General features: G+C 39.5%; 1 protein-coding gene across 2 annotated transcripts in view; it reads left to right on the top strand.

The window, feature by feature from the left end:
* Bcap29 (B-cell receptor-associated protein 29) overlaps positions 1 to 23,857 on the top strand; it is a 39,988-nt gene that overhangs the window by 6,502 nt on the left and 9,629 nt on the right. For both annotated transcript variants that reach the window (XM_087552622.1, NM_001006980.1), the window contains 3 exon segments: positions 943 to 1,093; positions 3,565 to 3,700; positions 10,182 to 10,290. In XM_087552622.1, the coding sequence (XP_087408748.1) occupies positions 943 to 1,093; positions 3,565 to 3,700; positions 10,182 to 10,290 (396 nt within the window).

Raw genomic sequence — 23,857 nt, 5'->3', positions numbered from 1 at the left:
CTACCCTTTCCATGTCTGTGTACTTTATTCTTACCTCTATGGACTCTGGGAACTCCATCTCCTAGGCAGAAAATGTTACCACACAATTACCAGATAATCATGTGCAAAAACTAATTATCCAGCTGAGGGGTGGAGGGTGGAGGCAATATGCCTTTGATCCCAGCACTTGGAAGATAAAAGCAGCCTGATCTCTGTGAGTTCAAGGCCAGCTTGACCTACATAGTGAGTTCCAGGACAGCCAGAGCTACACTTCGAGACCCTATCTGAAAAATCAACAAACAACACAAACTTATCTTTATTTGTGTTGTAACACACAACAAATTTGCTAGTGTGCCTAATGGTGTTGGAAATAAAGATTTTTCAGTCAAAAAAATGGCATACAAGTGTGAGGTGATAAAATGGAACCTTATTGTTTTGCAGTGATGTGTTGGGGGTTAATTTGGAGTGATAGAAATGTGGCACTATTCAGAGAGTGCCTGTGAACTCTTGTGAAGTAAGTGCAGCATGTCTGAGTCTCAGGTAACTAGTCTGCACAATAGAAACTTCAGTGCAACGAAATAGTTCTGAAGTCTTAGTTATGTAAAGTGATAGTGAGTGCAATAGGATGAGGCAGGGTTGTGTCTGTTCCTGAGACAAGTTGAGCTTTAGTTGTGCATAGAAGTGGAAAGAGTAAGAGATATTTCACAGTAGATCACGACTTGAGCTGATAAGCCCCAGAGGAATGGTTTAAAGTGATTCATAAGTTACCACTACTATCCACTTACACACTTTAATCTTTGCGCACAATACCCTGTCGGGTACTAAAGAGGGATGGACAGAAAGACGGGCATAGCTAAAGTCCACTATCTCAAAGTCTGGTAGTTTATTCTACAACTCCTTCTTGTTTAAAAAAAAAAAATGTTTTCTTAAAAACCAAAAGTAGTGTTCTCTGTCTTGTAACAGATGCCGTGAGAGAAGTAAAGAAGTATTCCTCCATAAATGTCGTTGAGAAGAACTCAGCCAGCAGACCTGCTGCCTATGAGCAGGCACAGATGAGGCTCTTCAGGTCTCAAAGAAATCTTTATATTTCTGGATTCTCGTTATTTTTTTGGCTGTAAGTAAAAGAAAAAAAATGTGCACACACAGTTTTAACACTCATAGAATTCTCTTTTTTGCTTTTTTCCACTTACACTAAGATCTTTTCATTGATATCTTCATAAAAGAGTGTAAATGATATACTCAAGTAACAGATCTTAGTTATGCTAAAGAAAGCTTGGAATGGAAGACGTGGCCTGTAAAAGGAAGAGCCCAGGAAATGGTTGTCCAGTGGCAAATGTTCAGCCCTGAAAACATATATCCAGGTAGCATTATACGGACTGTGTGTGTGTGTGTGTGTGTGTGTGTGTGTGTGTGTGTGCGTGGATGCAATAACAATTAGTAAAATGGGGGGAGGAAGGAGGCATGACTTTGAAGGAGAATTAGCAAAGATATATGGGAGGGTTAGGAAGGAGGAAAGGGAGGGAAAGGGGACATGTAATTAAATTACAATCTCAAAAACAAGGGGGAAGTTACAGTTTGTAGATCTGCTGGCTGCAGGTGGCCTTGAGTGATCTAGTTGCTGACTACTGTTCTCCAATATGAACAGTACATTTCATTCCCACTCTCCTGCCCTATTCATTCTTTTAAAAAATAATTGTTGATTGTGAAATATCTCTGTCCTTCCCGTTTGTGCCATCATACATGCTATTCCAAAACACTCTTCCCTCCATCCAACCTTTGTTTTTGTGGTGTTTGAGGAACAGTTATTGTTTGGGTGAGGAAACAGGTCACACAGAGACAATGACACACCGTCCCCCCCCCCCCCACACACACACACAAGCAAGGTGGTAGGGAAGGACCTGGGAAGCTGAAGCCCCGTTTGTTTTATTTTTGAGACAAGGTCTCACTATGTAACCCTGGATGACTCGGAACCTGCTATGCAAACCAGGCTGACCTTGAACTCGCAGATATCTGAGACCTCTGCTTCTCAAGTGCTGGGTTTAAAGGCTAAGCTGACCATACCTGGCCTTCTCTTTTTTATTTAACTTTTACTTGTCTTTTAGCTCTTACTTATCTTTTAGCTCTTTCTCAAAGAAGCCCTGTGGCCATCAGTTCTTACAAAGTATGCAAGTCTTCTGTTAAGTCTAGATGTCAACTTGTAGTGTTATTTACAATTGCAATTAAATACTGTTTATATCTCCAACTAGAAGCCAGGCATGGTGCCACATGCCTTTAATCCCAGCACTTGGAATTAAAGCAGAGGCAGGTAGATCTCTGTGAGTTGAGGCCAGTTTGGTCTCCATAGTGAGTTCCTGGACAGCCAGAGCTATATAGTCAGACCCTGTCTTGAAAACAACAAAATAAATAAATAAACACATAAAAATAAAAAATATTTCCAACTAGAACTTAAACTTGAAGATAAGAACTAAGTTCATTTTCAGCTGTGGCCCTAACACCTAATATAGTTCCTTAGAAAATAGCTGTTGTAAGAATAATTGACAGTGGGGATTACATGTAAACCTGTCAATGTTCAGTGTTTTGGACTTGCGCCCCCTTAGAAAATGCTCTTTAAACTGCATAGATAGATAGATAGATAGATAGATAGATAGATAGATAGATAGATAGATATAGAGATATAGAGATATAGAGATATAGAGATATAGATATATAGAGAGTCTTGCTGGCCTTGCGTTGCATTTGTCCAGTCTAGGGAGTGAGTTCCAGGACAGCCAGGGATATGCACAGAAACACTGTTTCAAAAACCCACATTAATTAACTAAAGTTTCATTTGACTACTTAAGGCTAATGGTTTATAAAGTGAAAACAACACTATGCAAGAAGCTGTGAAATGCCACTACATCTGCGTGTTCCTAGCTGCCCCCACCCTTGAAACCCTCCCCCTGCAAAAACAAAATGTGTCACAGCATGTCACATAGTATACACTTTTGTTCACACACCTTTTACAAGCAAATGTTCCTCAAAAAAGAGTGGTCTGGCTGGAGCCTCTGACTTCTGCTACACTAGTTATATGGGTCCTCACAGGATCTTCTCTTGGGTATCTTCTTGTTACCCTGTATCATGGAGATCCTGCAGCTTTGAATCTCCAGGACCGGTCCCTTCACACACTCCAGCAGATCATAATGGGGTGGATGTTAGAGTAAATCAACTCAAAGCCCTCGTATTAGGGCCTAGGAGGTAATGAGTTGGTCAGCCAGCCAGCTGTCCTGCACCTGCACCGGCAGTGTGAGCTCTGCAGCATGCCTCAGCTAGATTCCCTAATGCTGCAGCGGAGCCGGGGGCAGCTCTCCAGCTGTCTTCCAATGCTTATCTTCTAACAGAGGATGCAAAGGAGTGGAGCCCAGCTTGTTCTAACTGACAGACTTAGATAGCAAGAAGGAAATGTCTCATTTAAATGTCGCCTCCACCACCATTTCTTTAGACCTAACAGGAATTATTTGACAATGGCTATTTGTGTTGAAGTCAGAGTTCCCGATGATTAATCTAGTTATGCATTATTCTGAACTTCACTTGTTTCTTTTTCCTCAGAGTGTTGAGACGTCTGGTTACGCTTATTACTCAGCTGGCAAAAGAAATAACAAACAAAGGAGTGCTTAAAATTCAAGCAGAAAATACCAATAAGGCTGCCAAGAAATTCATGGAAGAGAATGAAAGACTAAAATTGGTATTTAATTTTCTTTATAAAAAATTGTGTAAATGCTGCTAACGTTCACAAGGAGAAATGTACTATGTTTTAGCATCAAAAAAATAGCATTTTCATAATTTGTTCAGAGAAAGTATCCGAAACCATCGCGTTGATCTAAGGAATGATTGCTTTTGTTGTTGTTTGTTGTTGTGTTTTGGAGAAACCCCCTCTAGATGAGGCTGGCTTAGAACTCAGAGGTTCCCATCTGCCTCCTGAGTGCTACGTTAAAAATGTGTGCCACCACTGCACCGCTGATTACTATTCTTTAGGGATGCTTGATTCCACACTTTCCCTCAATACAAATCAATACCAGTGGTCCTGTTTCTATGAACTGTGGGAGCATGCGTAAAATTATTTTAATTTTTTTTTTTACTAATTCACTTCATGTCCTGCTCACTGCCCCAGTCATGGTCACCCTCCCCTACAATCCTTCCCCTCTCCTTTTCTCCTCTAAGTGGGTGTAGGCCTCCCTGGGTATCCCATCCCACCCTGGTACTTGAAGTCTCTGTGAGGCTAGGCACTTCCTCTCCTACTAAGGCCTGACAAGGCAGCCCAGCTACAACATATCCCGTGTACAAAGAGCTTTTGGGATAGCCCCTGCACCAGTTGTTCAGGACCCACATGAAGACTACATTACACATCTGCTACATATGAGCAGAGGGGCCTAGGTCCAGCCCATGTGTGTTCTTTGGTTAGTGGTTCAGACTCCGAGAGCCCCAAGGATGAAGTTAGCTGACTCTGTTGGTCTTCCTGTAGAGTTTCTGTCCCCTTTGGGCCAGCAGTCCTTCCTCCTATTCTTCCCTGAGAGTCTTCAGGCTCCATCCACTGTTTGGTTGTGGGTGTCTGCATCTGTCTGAGTCAGCTGTGAAGGCTCTCAGAGGACAACAGGAGCATGCATATTTTAATAGGGTTTTTTCGTAATTGAATTTCTTCTTAAACAATTTCATACATGTATATAATCCATTCTGTTTTTTACCTCTGCTCACTCTTGTCCCTTCCACCCACCCAGTCCTCTGTCCCCCTGCAAGACCCTTTCCACCTTCATCCATTGTTGGTCTGTGATGGCACTGAGTGTAACTGAAGCCTTCTGTGACCATGGATTTGGTCTCCATTGTAGTTTAGTGGGTTCACCACTGGGTACACAGCTCCCAATTACTCCCCTCCTCCAAAATCTCTCAGAGTAGTTCAGCAGGAAGGGTGAGGGCCCTATGTCCATCTACGACTGAATGTTGACAAGGGCCAATCTTGTGCAAGTAACCACAGCTAATGTGAGTTGAAGATTACAGTGACCATGTCATACCCAGAATATAGCATCTCATAGCCATTCTTGGATTACAAATTTGAAGTCCTCTATTACCATTAATTTTACTTCATAACCTAAATTAAATCTTTATAATTTTCTGTGTCCATTTCTCTTTCAGTTAAAGAATGATTTGTTTTATGGGAAGTAAAGAGAAATTATTGAGATTACGTGATTTTAAAGTCTTGTTTACAATTCTTAATGTTGCTTATATCTTCTGATATCCAGGGAATGTATGTGTCTTTCAAATAATGAGGTTTGCCCTATTGGCAAGATAAACAAAAAAGAAAGAAAAAGAAAACACAAAATTATTAATGATCTTATAGATTCAGCATTTCAGTTCATAATAATTCCATGAGGTTTTCTTAGAAAAAAAAGCCATTGGAACTATTAACAAGTGAAACACATTTTCCTAAGAAAGTATTTTTATAATCATGCATTGAGATCATTTCTCTATTACAAACTAAAGATAGTCTTCATGTTAAGCTAACGCCCTGTTCAGCAGTAGACACTGAGAACCCTGAGCTCAGCCTTAAAGCCCAGCCTTTTAAAAGAGACCTGCGTGCGAGCACCACCTGCCCTCAGTTGGAAGCCAGGCAGCTATCATGTGGCCAATAGACAGAGCTCTGTGAGCTCATAAATCTCACCACCTCCCATCCAGAGCTTCTATTTTACTTTTTATGACACTTGTTTCACTTAGATGGTAACAAAATGGAAGGAAAGACCTCCTTTCATAGACACAGAATTTTTAAAAATATCTTTATGACCAGGTTGTTACCAGCATCTTTTATGGAAGTAGCATGTTAAAAACAGTTTACATTTTACTTTGTCTTGTTCTTTTTAAAAAATTATTATGGTGTATGCAGGATACAGAGAGGGTGTGCATGCCACAGTCTATGTGTAGAGATCAGAGGGCAACTTTTAGGACTTAGCTCTTTTATTCTAAATTTACATGAGTTTTAGGGGTTGAACTCAGTCGCTAGGCTCACATAGCAAGTGCTTTTACCCACTGAGCATCTCACCAAAGTTTATTCTGATTTGAAAAAGCATTGATTGATCCACTGATGTCTTCTGTACTTCCTCTTATAGTAATTTTGTTCTCTAGAAGTCAAGACGTAGGTATGGTTTGTGTTAAAAAGCCAATAAGTACTTTTTGCTTTTTTTATGGGGAGATGTATGTTTGTTTCACAGCACAATCAATTTTATTTTGTACTTTAATGTCGTTCACTTAATTTTAGGCCTTTTGATCTATTTCACAGTGTAAAATCATCATCTAGTGTATGGCGACCACATTCAAAAGCCTCAGCTCCGTCCTCACAGGAATGCTTTCATCTGTCTGTCTCTAGTGCTTTGAAATTGTGCCATCCTCTTAGAGTAATGAGTTGTAACCACTGCTGCAGCATGCACTCCCCTTTAGTTGTTTTCCTTCTAAACTTGAACTGTAAGCGGACACTTTTTATAATTTTATAAAATATTTTTCACATGTGCATCACAACTAACAGAGTTCAATGAGCCCTGTCCTTCAAAACATCACCTCTTCAGGAGAACTTTAGAACTCTTCCTTCAGAATTATTTTCAAAGCCAGTCACTCATGGTAGGAAATTTATTACCTGCTTGCTGATTCCTGGACCTTCCACAATTTGTCTTTTCATTCCCTTTGATTCCATGCTCTTCTCATTCCCTGATTTCTGAGTAGCTCAGACTCAGTCAGAGGTCCTAGATCCTCAGAAGAGGCACCAGTGGGCTAGGTTACCAGATATGCTACCCTAAAGCTAGTAGACAAGAAAAGGAAGTTTGTAAGCTGGATAAATCCTGTCTATTCTCAGAGTCTAACTAATGTAATGAATAAAAGCCATAGGCAAGAATGTAAAAAATGCTTTTTTTACTTCATGTGGGCTTTGAAATATTGAGAATGATAAAATTCCTATTGCATCTAGGAAGAATATTATCCTGCAGAAAATATTAATCCTGAGATTCAGAAACGTTCACCTGGGTGCTAATTTCAGCACTACCATAATCAGCAGTGTGACCTAGGGCAAGTCACCTCACAGGTTTTGACTTTCAAGGTTCTGTGCCTGTAAATAATAGTTAACTCTGTGCCAATTGTGACTCTAAATGCCTCACAGTAAGATATTAACACTTAATTCTTAACAATCCCATGAGGCTGTATTGTCTGCATTTTATAGCTGAGAAAACAGGGAAGGAACAGGTAATTAAAAAAAAAAAAATACAGTAGAGGAAGTTTGAGGCCATGCAGCCTGACTGTAGTGTAGCCCCACATTTACAAACACATATTTTGTCCCCTCAGCTCCTGTGCTGTCCTAGGAAAATGATGCTTATTTGGTGCCCAAGGCCCATTTCTCTTCTAATAATTCAGTTAAAGAAATGAGAATTATGAAAGAAGTTAATGTTTTGTTTGTTTTTCAAGGCAGATTCTCTTTAAGTAGTCCAAACTGTCCTTAAAATCACAATATTCGGCCTGGAGAGATGACTCCCTGGTTAAGAGCACTTGCTGCTCCTCCATAGGACTGTGCGTTCAGTTTCCAGCACCCACATAGTGACTCACAACCATCTGTAACTCTAGTTTAGGGGATCTGATACCCTCTTCTGGCCCCATGAGCACCAGCACACATGGTACACAGACATACATGCAGACAAACACTCATACACATAAAAACAAATACATCGAGAGAGAGAGAGAGAGAGAGAGAGAGAGAGAGAGAGAGCACAATCCTCCTGCCTCTTCAGCTATCTCTGACATGCGCATTCATGCCTTGCCATCAGTTAATTTTAACTGAACTGCTTCAGAATGGCAGCATGAAGCTTTACTCCTCTGTGACCTTTACTCTCACCTGCTTCCTGGTGGCCGAGAGGGGGTCAGGCAGGGAAGGCTTGTACTCTTGGAGCTGGGAGCTGTGGAGTTGCAGTCTCCAGACCTCTTGGTCTTTCTCCAGCATGAATTAAGGATAATAAATTGGAGCAGTTTTACAGGTGCAGTAATGAAAGCTTATTTACAAGACTGCCACAAATCCAGCTTTTCCGAGTTGGCAGCATAATTCAAGCAGTCACTGTAAACATTCCTGCAGCTCAGTGGTTCCTTCCCAATTTTGGTAATCACCTCCACTGGGGTAATGGTCCAAAGTAAGCTTTATGTTTTTAAATCTATTCTGACTTTTACAATTGCAACTCTAATTTTCTAGGCTAGAATTGTTTTGAACAAATTGATAGGATTGTGAGAAATTCTCTTTCTGCTTTTTTAGAGGCAACTTTTTTGATTCTAAAAGGTCTGATGGTCTTTGTGTTAGACTATGCGGTCCTCCAATCCCTTCATAGCTACTTAAGGTAGTATGTTGACTGGAGCTCTAATTCCCCCTCTGAGCTGCTTCCTCCCATCCTACTCCAACACAGTGTGCCACACTCTTGTTTTAGCTTTTACTTGCTTGTTTTTCATTTCCCTTAGATGAAAGCTGCCAATCAAAGACTGTAGACCAGCTTTCTCTTCATTTCATCTCTCATAGTATCTTTCATGCTAAACTATTTGCATCTACTCATTGCTCACTAGATTTTGTGAGTTTTGTCTGATAAATTACCAACTAATAATAGAAAATGAATCACTCTGGTATAGAAAATTCTAAATCACCATGTTTTCCTAACCACAGAAGCTATCAGAACTAAGCTGTTGCCACCATTTAGCGTACTGGTCTAGGCTTGTGAATACAAACATTTATTTTCTATTTATGTTGTTGTGTATGTGTTGAGGAGAGGGGTCCTAGTCCATATGCATGTTGTGCATATGAGCATAGAGGTCAGAGGTCAACCTCAGTTTCATTCTTCAGGTACTATTCACTTTGGTTTTTTGAGACAAGATCTCTGATTGGCCTGGAGCTCATGGAGTAAGTTAGGTTGATTGGCCAACAGAGACAGATTCCTCCTGTCTCTATCTACCCAATGTAGGCAAGCTTCACCACGCCTGTTTCCTTATGTGTGCTTTAAGGATCAAACTCAGTATGAACACTTTACTAACTGATCTATCTCCTAGTTCTCTTACATTTAAAATGTAATTTATCTTTCTTTGTAACTTAGATATTTTACGTTTCTTTTAATCTTTTTCTAATTTATAAAACAGTGATGATTTCTATCTAGGCATGGAAGTTAGGAAATTCTTATTCTATATGTTTTCTGTCAGATCTTTCTGTCTATATGTCTTACTGTTCAGATCTGTAATGTTCTTACCTAGAAAAGACAAGCTACAGACTGTTTCATATCCAGATTATATTTTGAAATATAAAGGTCATTTTAAATTATCAACTACATTAAAAATTTAATTTGGTATTGTTTAATGAAAACCAGAACTTCCCTCCCCTGAGATCACCCTGCCATTTTCCGTTTACCCATCTTCATCCTGGTAACATTATACCCTTACATACTTCCATGTGTAAAAAATAATTTCCAGTAGACAGGATAATACAATTATAGCATTATTTATACAAAAAAAAACCATAAAAATCATCCTTAACCGAAGAAGGCAATCACATTGAATTTAAAAGCATAATTCTAATTATAGCCCAGTCTTACTTTCATCTCAGAGATATCATCCACAATAAGAGCAAATCTTTTGTTTTGTTTTGTATTGTTTGAGACAGGGGTTCTCTGTGTAGCTCCAGCTGTCCTCGAACTTGCTCTGTAGAACAGGCTGGCCTCAAACTCACAGAGTTTGCATCCCCAAGTACTGGGATTAAAGGCATGGGCCACCACCTCTCAGCTGTAATAAATCATTTGTAAGAATATGTTTCTGTTTATGTGTGTCCTTGTGAAGTGTATGGTTATATGAATGTATGTGCAGTTGCCCACAGAGGTCAGAGGCATTGGATTGTCCTGGAGCTAGATTTATAGGGAGTTGTAAGCTGCCCCACATGGATGCTGGGAATCAAACTCAGGTCCTCTGTAAAAGCATGTGTCCCCTTCACAGCTGAGCTATCTCTCCAGCTTCACGAAATTTTGTGTTTGCTAGCTATCAAGTTTCTATTAGTAAAAGTACTTTGTAAAAGATATTAAATACTTAAAAAGAAAAATTAATAAAGACCAATCATTTAAATTTATTCAAAAAATATCCAACTGTTGCAATCTAAGCTTATTTTTCCTGTAACTCTTTTATGATAGGTGCTAAAAAATAATGACAACACTGAAGAACACGTTTTGGAAACTGAAAATAAAAAGCTAGTAGAGGACAAGGAGAGACTGAAAACTGAGCTGAAGAAGGCTTCCGATGGTAACTTTGCATGCGTGTGTAAACGGGAAGGACAGACTAGCAAATAGTTTATGCTGTTGCGTATATCCCATTGGTTTACTTTAAACAAAATCAAATGCCCTCTGGCCAAGCACTGAGGATGACTTACCTATAAATTTCTGTTCAAATATGAGATTGAAACATTGTGCCAAGAGAAACATGTTCTGTTATGCAGAAAAACATGTAGGTGTTTCAGATTTGTGTTGTAAATACAAATGTTCTTGCCTCAGCAAAAGAGCTATGCTTGAAAACTTTTCTATAAACATATTTTTGTAAAACGAGTCACATTCTTCTGTCATTGTGTATTACCTCTTAGAAGTAATCACAAGGAGACAGCCTTGATAGAGTAACACATTGATTATTTAAGCCCTAATATTTCCAACACACTAAACTTACATTTAAAAAAAAATTGAGAAAGACAGAAAGTAAGCATTCTGGGATATCAGTTGAGAAATTGCACTGTAGGTTCAAATTGAGGCATCCTAAATCTGAGTCCATGAAGGCAACTGTTACTGCACTAAAGAGTTCTAATTGTTCTTAGTTACTCATGGTACAGTAAATACATTATTGTTGTAACAGCCTGTTGTGTATAGCTTGCCCCTCTAGCAATGTGTCTGTATGAGGAGGCAGATAGTGCTTGATGTTGGCCAGACACAAGGAAACCTGTCACGTACTCATGGTTAAGACTGTTGATTAAGGTGATGATGTGCATAGGCCATCTCCAATTTCAAATCTTGTCTACTACTTTAGGTTGAAGGTAAATAGGATTCAGTGACTAAATCAAGACCTAGTTGAGAGCATTGAGAGTTTAGTTTCCTTTACGTTGTTCTCAGCATAATAGACGTTCTCTGAAATATTACTTGCTGTTGCTAAAAATCTATTTATATTATTTGGACCGGATTTATTTCATGAAGGCATATTTGAATTTTAAAATTAAATTGAAATTCCAAAGACAAAGGCTAATTCTATATACAAAAACCTAGATGAGGATATTTCATGTGCTGTAAAATTCTTTAGTGACTGCACTATTTTTTTTAAATTTTTAAATTTTTTCATATGTGTGGGTGTTTTCCCTGTATCTATGTCTGTGCCTGGTGCCCTCGGAGGCCAGAAGAGGGCATCAGATGCCCTGGAAATGGAATTACAGTTATAAGCTTCCATGGGGGTGTTGTGAACTGAACCCTGGTTCTCTCAAAGAGCAGTTACTGCTCTGAATCACTGAGATATCTCATTAACTCCTAAAACTTCTTATTTAAATTTAAGCAAAAAAAAATTAAAAGCAGCAAAGATAACTTAGAATTAGTGGATTAAAAATCCAAAATCCCCTTCTAAAGGAGGCTGTTTTGGTATAGCTGTAAACTTGTCTTGTTATAATTTAATTCTATTATATTTACCGTGATTCCAAAAGATTTAGATTATAGTTAAGAAAGTTTAACATTTATGTAAAAGTTATAATTAATTAATAATAATAGTAGTCCCTATCCTCTGCAATGGTGATTTTTTTTTAAAGACTCATAAAATGTTGCTATTAATCCTTTTAGAGAATGTAAGGAAGTATTTCAAAAGTACTTTTTTTTTCCTTTTTTCTTTTTTCTTTTTATTAACTTGAGTATTTCTTATATACATTTCGAGTGTTATTCCCTTTCCCGGTTTCCGGGCAAACATCCCCCTCCCCCCTCCCCTTCCTTATGGGTGTTCCCCTCCCCACCCTCCCCCCATTGCCGCCCTCCCCCCAACAGTCATGTTCACTGGGGGTTCAGTCTTAGCAGGACCCAGGGCTTCCCCTTCCACTGGTGCTCTTACTAGGATATTCATTGCTACCTATGGGGTCAGAGTCCAGGGTCAGTCCATGTATAGTCTTTAGGTAGTGGCGTAGTCCCTGGAAGCTCTGGTTGCTTGGCATTGTTGTACATATGGGGTCTCGAGCCCCTTCAAGCTCTTCCAGTTCTTTCTCTGATTCCTTTAACGGGGGTCCTATTCGCAGTTCAGTGGTTTGCTGCTGGCATTCGCCTCTGTATTTGCTGTATTCTGGCTGTGTCTCTCAGGAGCGATCTACATCCGGCTCCTGTCGGTCTGCACTTCTTTGCTTCATCCATCTTGTCTAATTGGGTGGCTGTATATGTATGGGCCACATGTGGGGCAGGCTCTGAATGGGTGTTCCTTCAGTCTCTGTTTTAATCTTTGCCTCTCTCTTCCCTGCCAAGGGTATTCTTGTTCCCCTTTTAAAGAAGGAGTAAAGCATTCACACTTTGATCATCCATCTTGAGTTTCATTTGTTCTAGGCATCTAGGGTAATTCAAGCATTTGGGCTAATAGCCACTTATCAATGAGTGCATACCATGTATGTCTTTCTGTGATTGGGTTAGCTCACTCAGGATGATATTTTCCAGTTCCAACCATTTGCCTACGAATTTCATAAAGTCATTGTTTTTGATAGCTGAGTAATATTCCATTGTGTAGATGAGCCACATTTTCTGTATTCATTCCTCTGTTGAAGGGCATCTGGGTTCTTTCCAGCTTCTGGCTATTATAAATAAGGCTGCGATGAACATAGTGGAGCACGTGTCTTTTTTATATGTTGGGGTACCCTGTGGGTATATGCCCAAGAGAGGTATAGCTGGATCCTCAGGTAGTTCAATGTCCAGTTTTCTGAGGAACCTCCAGACTGATTTCCAGAATGGTTGTACCAGTCTGCAATCCCACCAACAATGGAGGAGTGTTCCTCTTTCTCCACATCCTCGCCAGCATTTGTTGTTACCTGAGTTTTTGATCTTAGCCATTCTCACTGGTGTGAGGTGAAATCTCAGGGTTGTTTTGATTTGCATTTCCCTTATGACTAAAGATGTTGAACATTTCTTTAGGTGTTTCTCAGCCATTCGGCATTCCTCAGCTGTGAATTCTTTGTTTAGCTCTGAACCCCATTTTTTAATAGGGTTATTTGTTTCCCTGCGGTCTAACTTCTTGAGTTCTTTATATATTTTGGATATAAGGCCTCTATCTGTTGTAGGATTGGTAAAGATCTTTTCCCAATCTGTTGGTTGCCGTTTTGTCCTAACCACAGTGTCCTTTGCCCTGAAGTCCTTTTATTGTTGAGGATAGTTTTAGCTATCCTGGGTTTTTTTGTTATTCCAGATGAATTTGCAGATTGTTCTGTCTAACTCTTTGAAGAATTGGATTGGTATTTTGATGGGGATTGCATTGAATCTGTAGATCGCTTTTGGTAAAATGGCCATTTTTACTATATTAATCCTGCTAATCCATGAGCATGGGAGATCTTTCCATCTTCTGAGGTCTTCTTCAATTTCTTTCTTCAGTGTCTTGAAGTTCTTATTGTACAGATCTTTTACTTGCTTGGTTAAAGTCACACCGAGGTACTTTATATTATTTGGGTCTATTATGAAGGGTGTCGTTTCCCTAATTTCTTTCTCGGCTTGTTTCTCTTTTGTGTAGAGGAAGGCTACTGATTTATTTGAGTTAATTTTGTACCCAGCCATTTTGCTGAAGTTGTTTATCAGCTTTAGTAGTTCTCTGTTGGAACTTTTGGGATCACTTAAATATACTATCATATCATCTGCAAATAGTGATATTTTGACTTCTTCTTTTCCGAACTGTATCCCCTTGACCTCCTTTTGTTGTCTGATTGCTCTGGCTAGAACTTCAAGAACTATATTGAATAAGTAGGGAGAGAGTGGGCAGCCTTGTCTGGTCCCTGATTTTAGTGGAATTGCTTCAAGTTTCTCTCCATTTAGTTTGATGTTGACGACTGGTTTGCTGTATATGGCTTTTACTATGTTTAGGTATGAGCCTTGAATTCCTATTCTTTCCAGGACTTTTATCATGAAGGGGTGTTGAATTTTGTCAAATGCTTTCTCAGCATCTAATGAAATGATCATGTGGTTTTGTTCTTTCAGTTTGTTTATATAATGGATCACGTTGATGGTTTTCCGTACATTAAACCATCCCTGCATACCTGGGATGAAGCCTACTTGATCATGGTGGATGATTGTTTTGATGTGCTCTTGGATTCGGTTTGCCAGAATTTTATTGAGTATTTTTGCATCGATATTCATAAGGGAAATTGGTTTGAAGTTCTCTTTCTTTGTTGGGTCTTTGTGTGGTTTAGGTATAAGAGTAATTGTGGCTTCATAGAAGGAATTCGGTAGTGCTCCATCTGTTTCAATTTTGTGGAATAGTTTGGATAATATTGGTACGAGGTCTTCTATGAAGGTCTGATAGAATTCTGCACTAAACCCGTCTGGACCTGGGCTCTTTTTGGTTTGGAGACCTTTAATGACTGCTTCTATTTCCTTAGGAGTTATGGGGTTGTTTAACTGGTTTATCTGTTCCTGATTTAACTTCGGTACCTGGTATCTGTCTAGGAAGTTGTCCATTTCCTGCAGATTTTCAAGTTTTGTTGAATATAGGCTTTTATAATAAGATCTGATGATTTTTTGAATTTCCTCTGAATCTGTAGTTATGTCTCCCTCTTCATTTCTGATTTTGTTAATTTGGACACACTCTCTGTGTCCTCTCGTTAGTCTGGCTAAGGGTTTATCTATCTTGTTGATTTTCTCAAAGAACCAACTTTTGGTTCTATTGATTCTTTTTGTTTCTACTTGGTTGATTTCAGCTCTGAGTTTGATTATTTCCTGCCTTCTCCTCCTCCTGGGTGTATTTGCTTCTTTTTGTTCTAGAGCTTTTAGGTGTGCTGTCAAGCTGCTGACATATGCTCTTTCCTGTTTCTTTCTGCAGGCACTCAGCACTATGAGTTTTCCTCTTAGCACAGCTTTCATTGTGTCCCATAAGTTTGGGTATGTTGTACCTTCATTTTCATTAAATTCTAAAAAGTTTTTAATTTCTTTATTTCTTCCGTGACTAGGTTATCATTGAGTAGAGCATTGTTCAATTTCCACGTATATGTGGGCATTCTTCCCTTATTGTTATTGAAGACCAGTTTTAGGCCGTGGTGGTCCGATAGCACGCATGGGATTATTTCTATCTGTCTGTACCTGTTGAGGCCCGTTTTTTGACCAATTATATGGTCAATTTTGGAGAAAGTACCATGAGGAGCTGAGAAGAAGGTATATCCTTTTGCTTTAGGATAGAATGTTCTATAAATATCTGTTAAGTCCATTTGGCTCATGACTTCTCTTAGTCTGTCTACGTCTCTGTTTAATTTCTGTTTCCATGATCTGTCCATTGATGAGAGTGGGGTGTTGAAATCTCCTACTGTTATTGTGTGAGGTGCAATGTGTGTTTTGAGCTTTAGTAAGGTTTCTTTTACGTATGTAGGTGCCCTTGTGTTTGGGGCATAGATATTTAGGATTGAGAGTTCATCTTGGTAGATTTTTCCTTTGATGAATATGAAGTGTCCTTCCTTATCTTTTTTGATGACTTTTAGTTGAAAATTGATTTTATTTGATATTAGAATGGCTACTCCAGCTTGCTTCTTCTGACCATTTGCTTGGAAAGTTGTTTTCCAGCCTTTCACTCTGAGGTAGTGTCTGTCTTTGTCTTTGAGGTGTGTTTCCTGTAGGCAGCAGAATGCAGGGTCCTCGTTGCGTATCCAGTTTGTTAATCTATATCTTTTTATTGGGGAGTTGAGGCCATTAATGTTGAGAGATATTAAGGAATAGTGATTATTGCTTCCTGTTATATTCATATTTGGATGTGAGGTTATGTTTGTGTGCTTTTCTTCTCATTGTTTTGTTGCCAAGACGATTAGTTTCTTGCTTCTTCTAGGGTATAGCTTGCCTCCTTATGTTGGGCTTTACCATTTATTATCCTTTGTAGTGCTGGATTTGTAGAAAGATATTGTGTAAATTTGGTGTTGTCATGGAATATCATGGTTTCTCCATCTATGTTAATTGAGAGTTTTGCAGGATACAGTAACCTGGGCTGGCATTTGTGTTCTCTTAGGGTCTGTATGACATCAGTCCAGGATCTTCTGGCCTTCATAGTTTCTGGCGAAAAGTCTGGTGTGATTCTGATAGGTCTGCCTTTACATGTTACTTGACCTTTTTCCCTTACTGCTTTTAATATTCTTTCTTTATTTTGTGCGTTTGGTGTTTTGACTATTATGTGACGGGAGGTGTTTCTTTTCTGGTCCAATCTATTTGGAGTTCTGTAGGCTTCTTGTATGCCTATGGGTATCTCTTTTTTTAGGTTAGGGAAGTTTTCTTCTATGATTTTGTTGAAGATATTTACTGGTCCTTTGAGCTGGGAGTCTTCACTCTCTTCTATACCTATTATCCTTAGGTTTGATCTTCTCATTGAGTCCTGGATTTCCTGTATGTTTTGGACCAGTAGCTTTTTCCGCTTTACATTATCTTTGACAGTTGAGTCAATGATTTCTATGGAATCTTCTGCTCCTGAGATTCTCTCTTCCATCTCTTGTATTCTGTTGGTGAAGCTCGTATCTACAGCTCCTTGTCTCTTCTTTTGGTTTTCTATATCCAGGGTTGTTTCCATTTGTTTTTTCTTGATTGCTTCTATTTCCATTTTTAATTCCTTCAACTGTTTGATTGTGTTTTCCTGGAATTCTTTCAGGGATTTTTGTGACTCCTCTCTATGGGCTTCTACTTGTTCTCTAAGGGAGTTCTTCACGTCTTTCTTGAAGTCCTCCAGCATCATGATCAAATATGATTTTGAAACTAGATCTTGCTTTTCTGGTGTGTTTGGATATTCCATGTTTGTTTTGATGGGAGAATTGGGCTCCGATGGTGCCATGTAGTCTTGGTTTCTGTTGCTTGGGTTCCTGCGCTTGCCTCTCGCCATCAGATTATCTCTATTGTTACTTTGTTCTGCTCTTTCTGACAGTGGCTAGACTGTTGTATAAGCCTGTGTGTCAGGAGTGCTGTAGACCTGTTTTCCTGTTTTCTTTCAGCCAGTTATGGGGACAGAGTGTTCTGCTTTCGGGCGTGTAGTTTTTCCTCTCTACAGGTCTTCAGCTATTCCTGTGGGCCTGTGTCTTGAGTTCACCAGGCAGGTCACTTGCAGCAGAAAAGTTGGTCTTACCTGTGGTCCCAAGGCTCAAGTTTGCTCGTGGGGTGCTGCCCACGAGCTCTCTGTGGCGGCAGCAACCAGGAAGATCTGTGCCGCCGTTTCCGGGAGCTTCAGTGCACCAGGGTTCCAGATGGCGTTTGGTGTTTTCCTCTGGAATCAGTAATGTGTGCAGAGTGCAGTCTCTTCTGGTTTCCCAGGAGTGTCTGCCTCTCTGAAGGTTTAGCTCTCCCTCCCACGGGATTTGGGTGCAGAGAACTGTTTATCTGGTCTGTTCCTTCAGGTTCCGGTGGTGTCTCAGGTGCAGGGGTCCTGCCGCTCCTGGACCCTCCCCCACGGGAACCCAGAGGCCTTATACAGTTTCCTCTTGGGCCAGGGATGTGGGCAGGGGTGGGCAGTGTTGGTGGTCTCTTCCGCTCTGCAGCCTCAGGAGTGCCCACCTGACCAGGCGGTGAGGTCTCTCTCCCACGGGGTCTGGGAGCAGAGAGCTGCTGCGGGCCGGGATCCGCGGGTGTGGGACTCCCGGTAAACACAGGGAGTGCCCGGTCCTAGAGGAATTCTGCCTCTGTGTGTCCCGAGTTCACCATGCAGGTCACTTGCAGCAGAAAAGTTGGTCTTACCTGTGGTCCCAAGGCTCAAGTTTGCTCGCGGGGTGCTGTCAAAAGTACTTTTAATTAGTAAAAATAATGTTGCAAAATGTTTGTATATCTGACAGGGATCTCTTATTTTGTAAGTAGGTAATATAACATTTCTTTTTCTTTTCTTTTTTTTTTTCGGACTGGGGACTGAACCCAGGGCCTTGTGCTTGCTAGGCAAGCGCTCTACCGCTGAGCTAAATCCCCAACCCCTATAACATTTCTTAAAAAGTCAAACAAAGCTGGGTTTTAGCTCAGTTCGTACAGTGTTTGCCTAGGATACACAGAACCCTGTAGTTGTTCCCTAACACTTCATAAACCAGGCAGGATGTGAACATTGGTGCGAAAAGGCTCCTATCTACAGTCTGGGTTTCAGAGCAGCCTTGGCAGCATAAAACTGTCTCAGAAACATAAAAAGAAGAGTTTCAGTCCCAGTTAAGTGCTTGTCAAGCAAGGAGGGCCTGAAGCCAGCTAGGCATACTGACGTACTTTAACCCCAGCATTTGGGGTGCAGAAGCAGGCAGATCTATGAGTTTGAGACCAGCCTGGTTTCTCATAGTGAGACAGGACCTACAGGCAGAGCTACATTGTGAGATTCTATCTTGAAAACAAGCAAAAAAGCAAAGACGAAGCCTGAGTTCAAGCCCTAGCAGCCATGTTAAAGCCAGCATGGGGACAACCAACTGTAGTCGGAGCTCTGAGGAAGCAAAAACAGAAGGATCTTTGGGGGTGGCTGGCCTAAGCTAGTCTTTGTTTGATCAGTCAGCACCCAGTGTTGACCTCTGGGTTTCATATGCACACAGCATAAATAAATGTAAAATGACAAGAAGATCTGCTCAGTGGTAAAAGTATTTGCTGCCACCACTCACTACCTGAGATGGAGCCCCAAGACCCACATGATAGAAAGCAGGAGCCAGCTCCCTCAGCCTGTCCTTTACCTCCACATCTTTGTTTGCAGGCATTGTCACACATACATTCTCTCTCTCTCTCTCTCTCTCTCTCTCTCTCCCTCCCTCCCTCCCTCCCCCTCCCTCCCTCTCTCTCTCTCTCACACACAAACATTTAAATGAATGAATGAATGAAGTGTAATGTTTTCCATCCTTTTACCTCCACATCTTTGTTTGCATGCATTCTCTCTCTCTCTCTCTCTCTCTCTCTCTCTCTCCCCCCTCTCACACACACACATTTAAATAAATGAATAAATGAATGAATGAATTATAATGTTTTCCAAATATGATAATAGGCGATATTCTTACTCTCCAAGCAATTTAGTTTCCTCTTTCTTTGACATTCAAAATTTATAATTTACATTTTACAGAATGAGGCTTGAGGGAGGCATAAGTGCTAATGACATTCTCAGTCAGGTCAAAAGCCTCAAGAGAGATATTTAGCATATGAAATAAAAATTTAAAACAACTTGTAATTCTGAGCTACTTTAAACTTTAGCTTCTTAATCCTGACATAAAACCAAACTCAATATTGCTTCAGTATTTAAGTAACAGAAAACTTGGGTGTTTGGAGAAAATGAACTCTTTAATAATATTGGCATTGTGTTTATAATCTGATAAGAAGATATACCTGTCCTGTGTTTGAAATGTAGATAGACCGTCTGGCTACTTTCAAAGGGAGTCAGTGTTAAAATCAAACCAGACTTTACCTGTTGGAGTGTGTCCTGTTTGGTTTCTGCAAGATGTGTAATATTTTATGAACACATTGAATTAACATGGAGTACTTTTTTAAGTAACGTTCTTAGTGACCTTGAGAAGCTCTAAAGCTCTGTTTCTAGAGATGTTTCTTTGGCTTTTTCCTTGACTTATACCAGACAAATGCATATAGACAAGACTAAGAAACTGTATCAGCTGATAAACTTTTATATTATTTTAACAGTACAGTGTTCAACACACAAATGCATCAAATACTCATTTAAATATTGCTAAAAATTGGGGATATTAAGATGACGTTGCTTAAGAACGTTTCAGAATGATCTTCTAATCATTCTGGTGTTTTATAGGATATTTCCCAAAGGAATTTTCTTTTATGCTTCTCTAATCCATCTTAAGTAATTTCTCCAAAGTTTATTAGAGAAAATAAATTATTAAACATAAAGGTTTATTTAACCTAATTTTAGCACCAAAACAGAAAAGTAGTATTCTTTACTTTATTCTTATAACTCTACCAGGGGCTGGAGAAATGACTCAGCAGTTAGGAGTACTCATGTCTGGACTGGAGAGATGGCTTAGTGGTTAGGGGCACTTTTTGCGCTTCTAGAGAACCAGAATTGAATTGTAAACATCCCCATGGTGGTTCACATGTGTGTAATTCAGTTCCAAGGGATCCAATGCTCTTTTCTACTCTCCACAGGCTTCTGCATGCATATACATACACTCATGTGCACACATAAAATAAATATTTTTAAAAGAACACTCTACTAATAATAGTAAATATTCCTATTTTTAATCCCTGGCTCAGATTTTGACCAGTTAGTAAGCTATCTCTGTTTTCAGTACATTAATATTATCTCTGAGATCAGAAGAGAGCACATATATCCCAGAGCACCTAATTTATACTCAAGACTAACTAGTCAGGTGCAAGGATCTAGTCTTTCACTTTAATAATCCATTTAACAATAAGTCTGTTATCCCAGTATGTTGAGTAATTGGGGAAGGGCATTGTTATGAAAAATCAGATCCTGGGCTGAAAGGAATTTATAAAACTCATAATAGAAATAAACCTGTGCTGTAGAAAACCTGCTGTCCTAAAGATTAATAACTAAAGACCCTTCCAGAATAATTAGTAGTTGTCCCTACAGCTAAATCTTCCTCAGTGTTTCTTCTTACAGCTAGAGGAAATAGCTACCACCCAAATACTGAATGCATTTAGGCCATGGCAAAGCTACATGGGGCGTAACTAGAAGTGACAATACCTGTTCTTCCTGCCTTTAAGAATATCTTTCTTATACAGAGAAACCCTGTCTCAAAAACCAAAACAAAAGAACAGAATTACATTGACATGCATTATTTAAAGGAAATCATTAGAGCTGCCAACCTGAGAGCAACGGTTATCTAGCAATGCGTGTCTCCTTAAAAAGGAGCCTGGGAGAGAGTGGATCCCTGTAATCTGCTTTACAGGGATGGAGACAGCAGGATCTGAAGTTCATATAGCAGTCCCCTTCAGCCTGGCAACTGGGGTCTGTCTTAAAGAAGGATTACTTTATTAGGACAAATGTATAATGGTGATATGTTATTGTTTCCTTTCTTCATTCCCATTCAGTTCTGTTTCCTTTGCTGTGAGCTCTTTATTGTTCCCAAATAGCACATAAAATTACCCATACCAAGGAAAAGCCTTGCTAATCACTACAGAGGGTGTCAGCAAGAGAAACCAGACTACTTATTGAAGATCCTTAAAACAATAGTTGTACTTCCTCCTCCAAATGATACATGAGGAAGTCTACCCAAAAAAGCATGAATGGAGACATCCAACTGCATCCTGAATAAAGAATTGTTCTAGGAGATAAGGCTGTAGTCAAGAAACCCAATTCTCTAAATGTTGATCAACTTAACATGGCAGAAAAATGGGTCAGTGACATTACTCTATTACTCTTTTGAGTGGAGCAAAGCATGTAATTGGTAGAACTGTTGATGGATCACCCCAAGAAGTAGTGAATTATGGAGAGAAAATGTTGGGTCCCCTATGGAGAAAAGAATGTCTTAATATCTTGGTGTTCTTTTGTTACATTTCCTAACTAGGGATGCATGTTTATTAAAGACCTTCATGGTAGATGTTTTTATGATGAGTGTATCACCTGATAGAAGACTTTTTATTGAAGATGGGGGTTACAGAAAGATTAAACTAGACTACTTGTCTAAAAACACTGAGGAAAGAGTTGAAAAAATGGCTCAGTTGTTAGGAGCATTGCTGCTCTCCCAGAGCCCCTGAGTTCAGCTCCCAGCACCCACATGGCAACTCACAACTGTCTGTAGCTCTACTTGCACAGGCTCCAACACCCTCACACAGACGTACATGCCATACATGCAGAAAACACCAATACACATAAAATAAAAATAAATAAATCATTTTTAAAAGTTAAAAAAGATGCTTAGGAAAAATACACCAAATGATTCATACATAACAGTTACCTTCAGTATGCACAATAGATGGCCCCTTTGAGTTTAAATTATTTTCTACAGCAGCTTACTTATATTCAGTGAAAACTTAATAGTTTTGTGGGTATTTTCATTTTTTATTTTTCAAAGATCCTGGTAAGACAGCCAATTTTGGCTTAGAATATTTGAACAATTGACTCAATATCTAACTTCACCTAGAAAGTAGATTTTCACTAATAGAAAGTTGTTTAACCTTGGAAATCTGTGAGAAAGCACAGAGTAATCTTGATCAAGTTGGTAAATCTTTTAGAAAAGTTTCCTCTCCTATAAAGTAGGTAAGAGACTAAACTAGAGTATCCATCCGTGAGGTAGTTCCAAACAATGTAATGGAGTAAGCTCGACTGTGGGAATGAGCTCCATTGTTGTCCTTTTGACCTTCAAATACATGTTTTTCATGAGAGAAACCTTTACAGTGACTTCCCTTTCTTCAAATCTTAAATTCATCAGGTGGTTAATTAAATAATATTCTTGACTTCAAAAAGATGTTTCCAGCAGTCATTAGGGCAGGACCTGGCATGTTTGATCTATCACTTAACTCTCAGACCTTAAATGTTGAACTCTCTTGGGTGGAACATTGGAAGAAAAGGACATGTGTAAAATGACTTCACATTACTGTACGGCTGCTCATGTAGACCATCTGCTGAACCCATTGGTATGGAATGATAAAAGCTCATGACAGCAGAAATGATTTGAAAAAATAATCACAGGTTATTTTTATTATCCTATTAGAAAAATAAAAATGAGACTAGATCTATTCAGCTCTTAAGAGTGTTTGCTTTTTGTAAATAGCAAGTATAACCTAAGGCATGAGTCTAAACATGTCACCTAGTATAGCTGTGTAGTTTTGGTACTGGTTTTAATTGTCTTTTTTATAACTTTATAATTTATCCAACTTTTGCATATATACAAAGTTAAATATTAATTAGTAGTAGAAGCTTACAAGAAAGACAGCAGTCTTGTGGAGCTCTTTTCACCAGAAGCAAGATCATTCCATTTATTAATTATTTGGGAAGGAATAGGAGGTGTGGTCTTGTTGCAGGAGGTGTGTCACTGGGGGGAGGGTGGTCTTTAAGGTTTTAAAAGATTCACTCTATCCCACTGTGCTCTCCTTGAGCCCTTCGTGGATTGAAATGTGAGCCACCAGGCCTCTGCTTTGCCATTCTGGACTCTAACCCTCAGAACCTGTAAGCCCAGTAAAACACTTTCTTTTGTAAGTAACGTTGGTCATGTTGTTTTATCACATCAATAGAAAAGACAGAAGTGGAGCACAATAGAGGGGATGATTGATTCTTATTGATACGACTGAGGGAGCCTTGACAGGAAAGAGTATCATTTCACCTGAGCTATCAGGGTGGGTAGGAAGGATTTGGGAAGCAGAAGTGAGCTAGGAATAGCTTCCCCCAGCTTCAAGAGTGTAAATGAATAAAATGAAAGGCCGTATGACCAAGCTATGGTCTGTGTCTGAGCAGGAATGATGAGGCTGGGAAGAAAAGTGGTCTTCTTTGCTTAGTAACTACACCAAAGTTACTGTTTGATTGTTTGTTTGTTTGTTTGTTTGTTTGTTTGTTTGTTTTTGAGACAGGGTTTCTCTGTGACCTGGCTGTCTGAATTCACTGTGTAGACCAGGCTGGCCTTGAATTCAGAGAGCCACCCTCCTCTGCCTCCTGAATGCATGCATCACCACTACCTGCCCCAAAATTACTTTTATTACTTAGCAACTTAGGATTATTTACTGATGTTTCTTTCACA

The sequence above is a fragment of the Rattus norvegicus genome, chromosome 6 (assembly GCF_021556685.1).
Source record: "Rattus norvegicus strain SHRSP/BbbUtx chromosome 6, alternate assembly SHRSP_T2T, whole genome shotgun sequence".
NCBI lineage: Eukaryota > Metazoa > Chordata > Mammalia > Rodentia > Muridae > Rattus > Rattus norvegicus.
The sequence above is the reverse complement of the archived record's forward strand: the minus strand, read 5'-3'. Positions and strand labels throughout refer to the sequence as shown.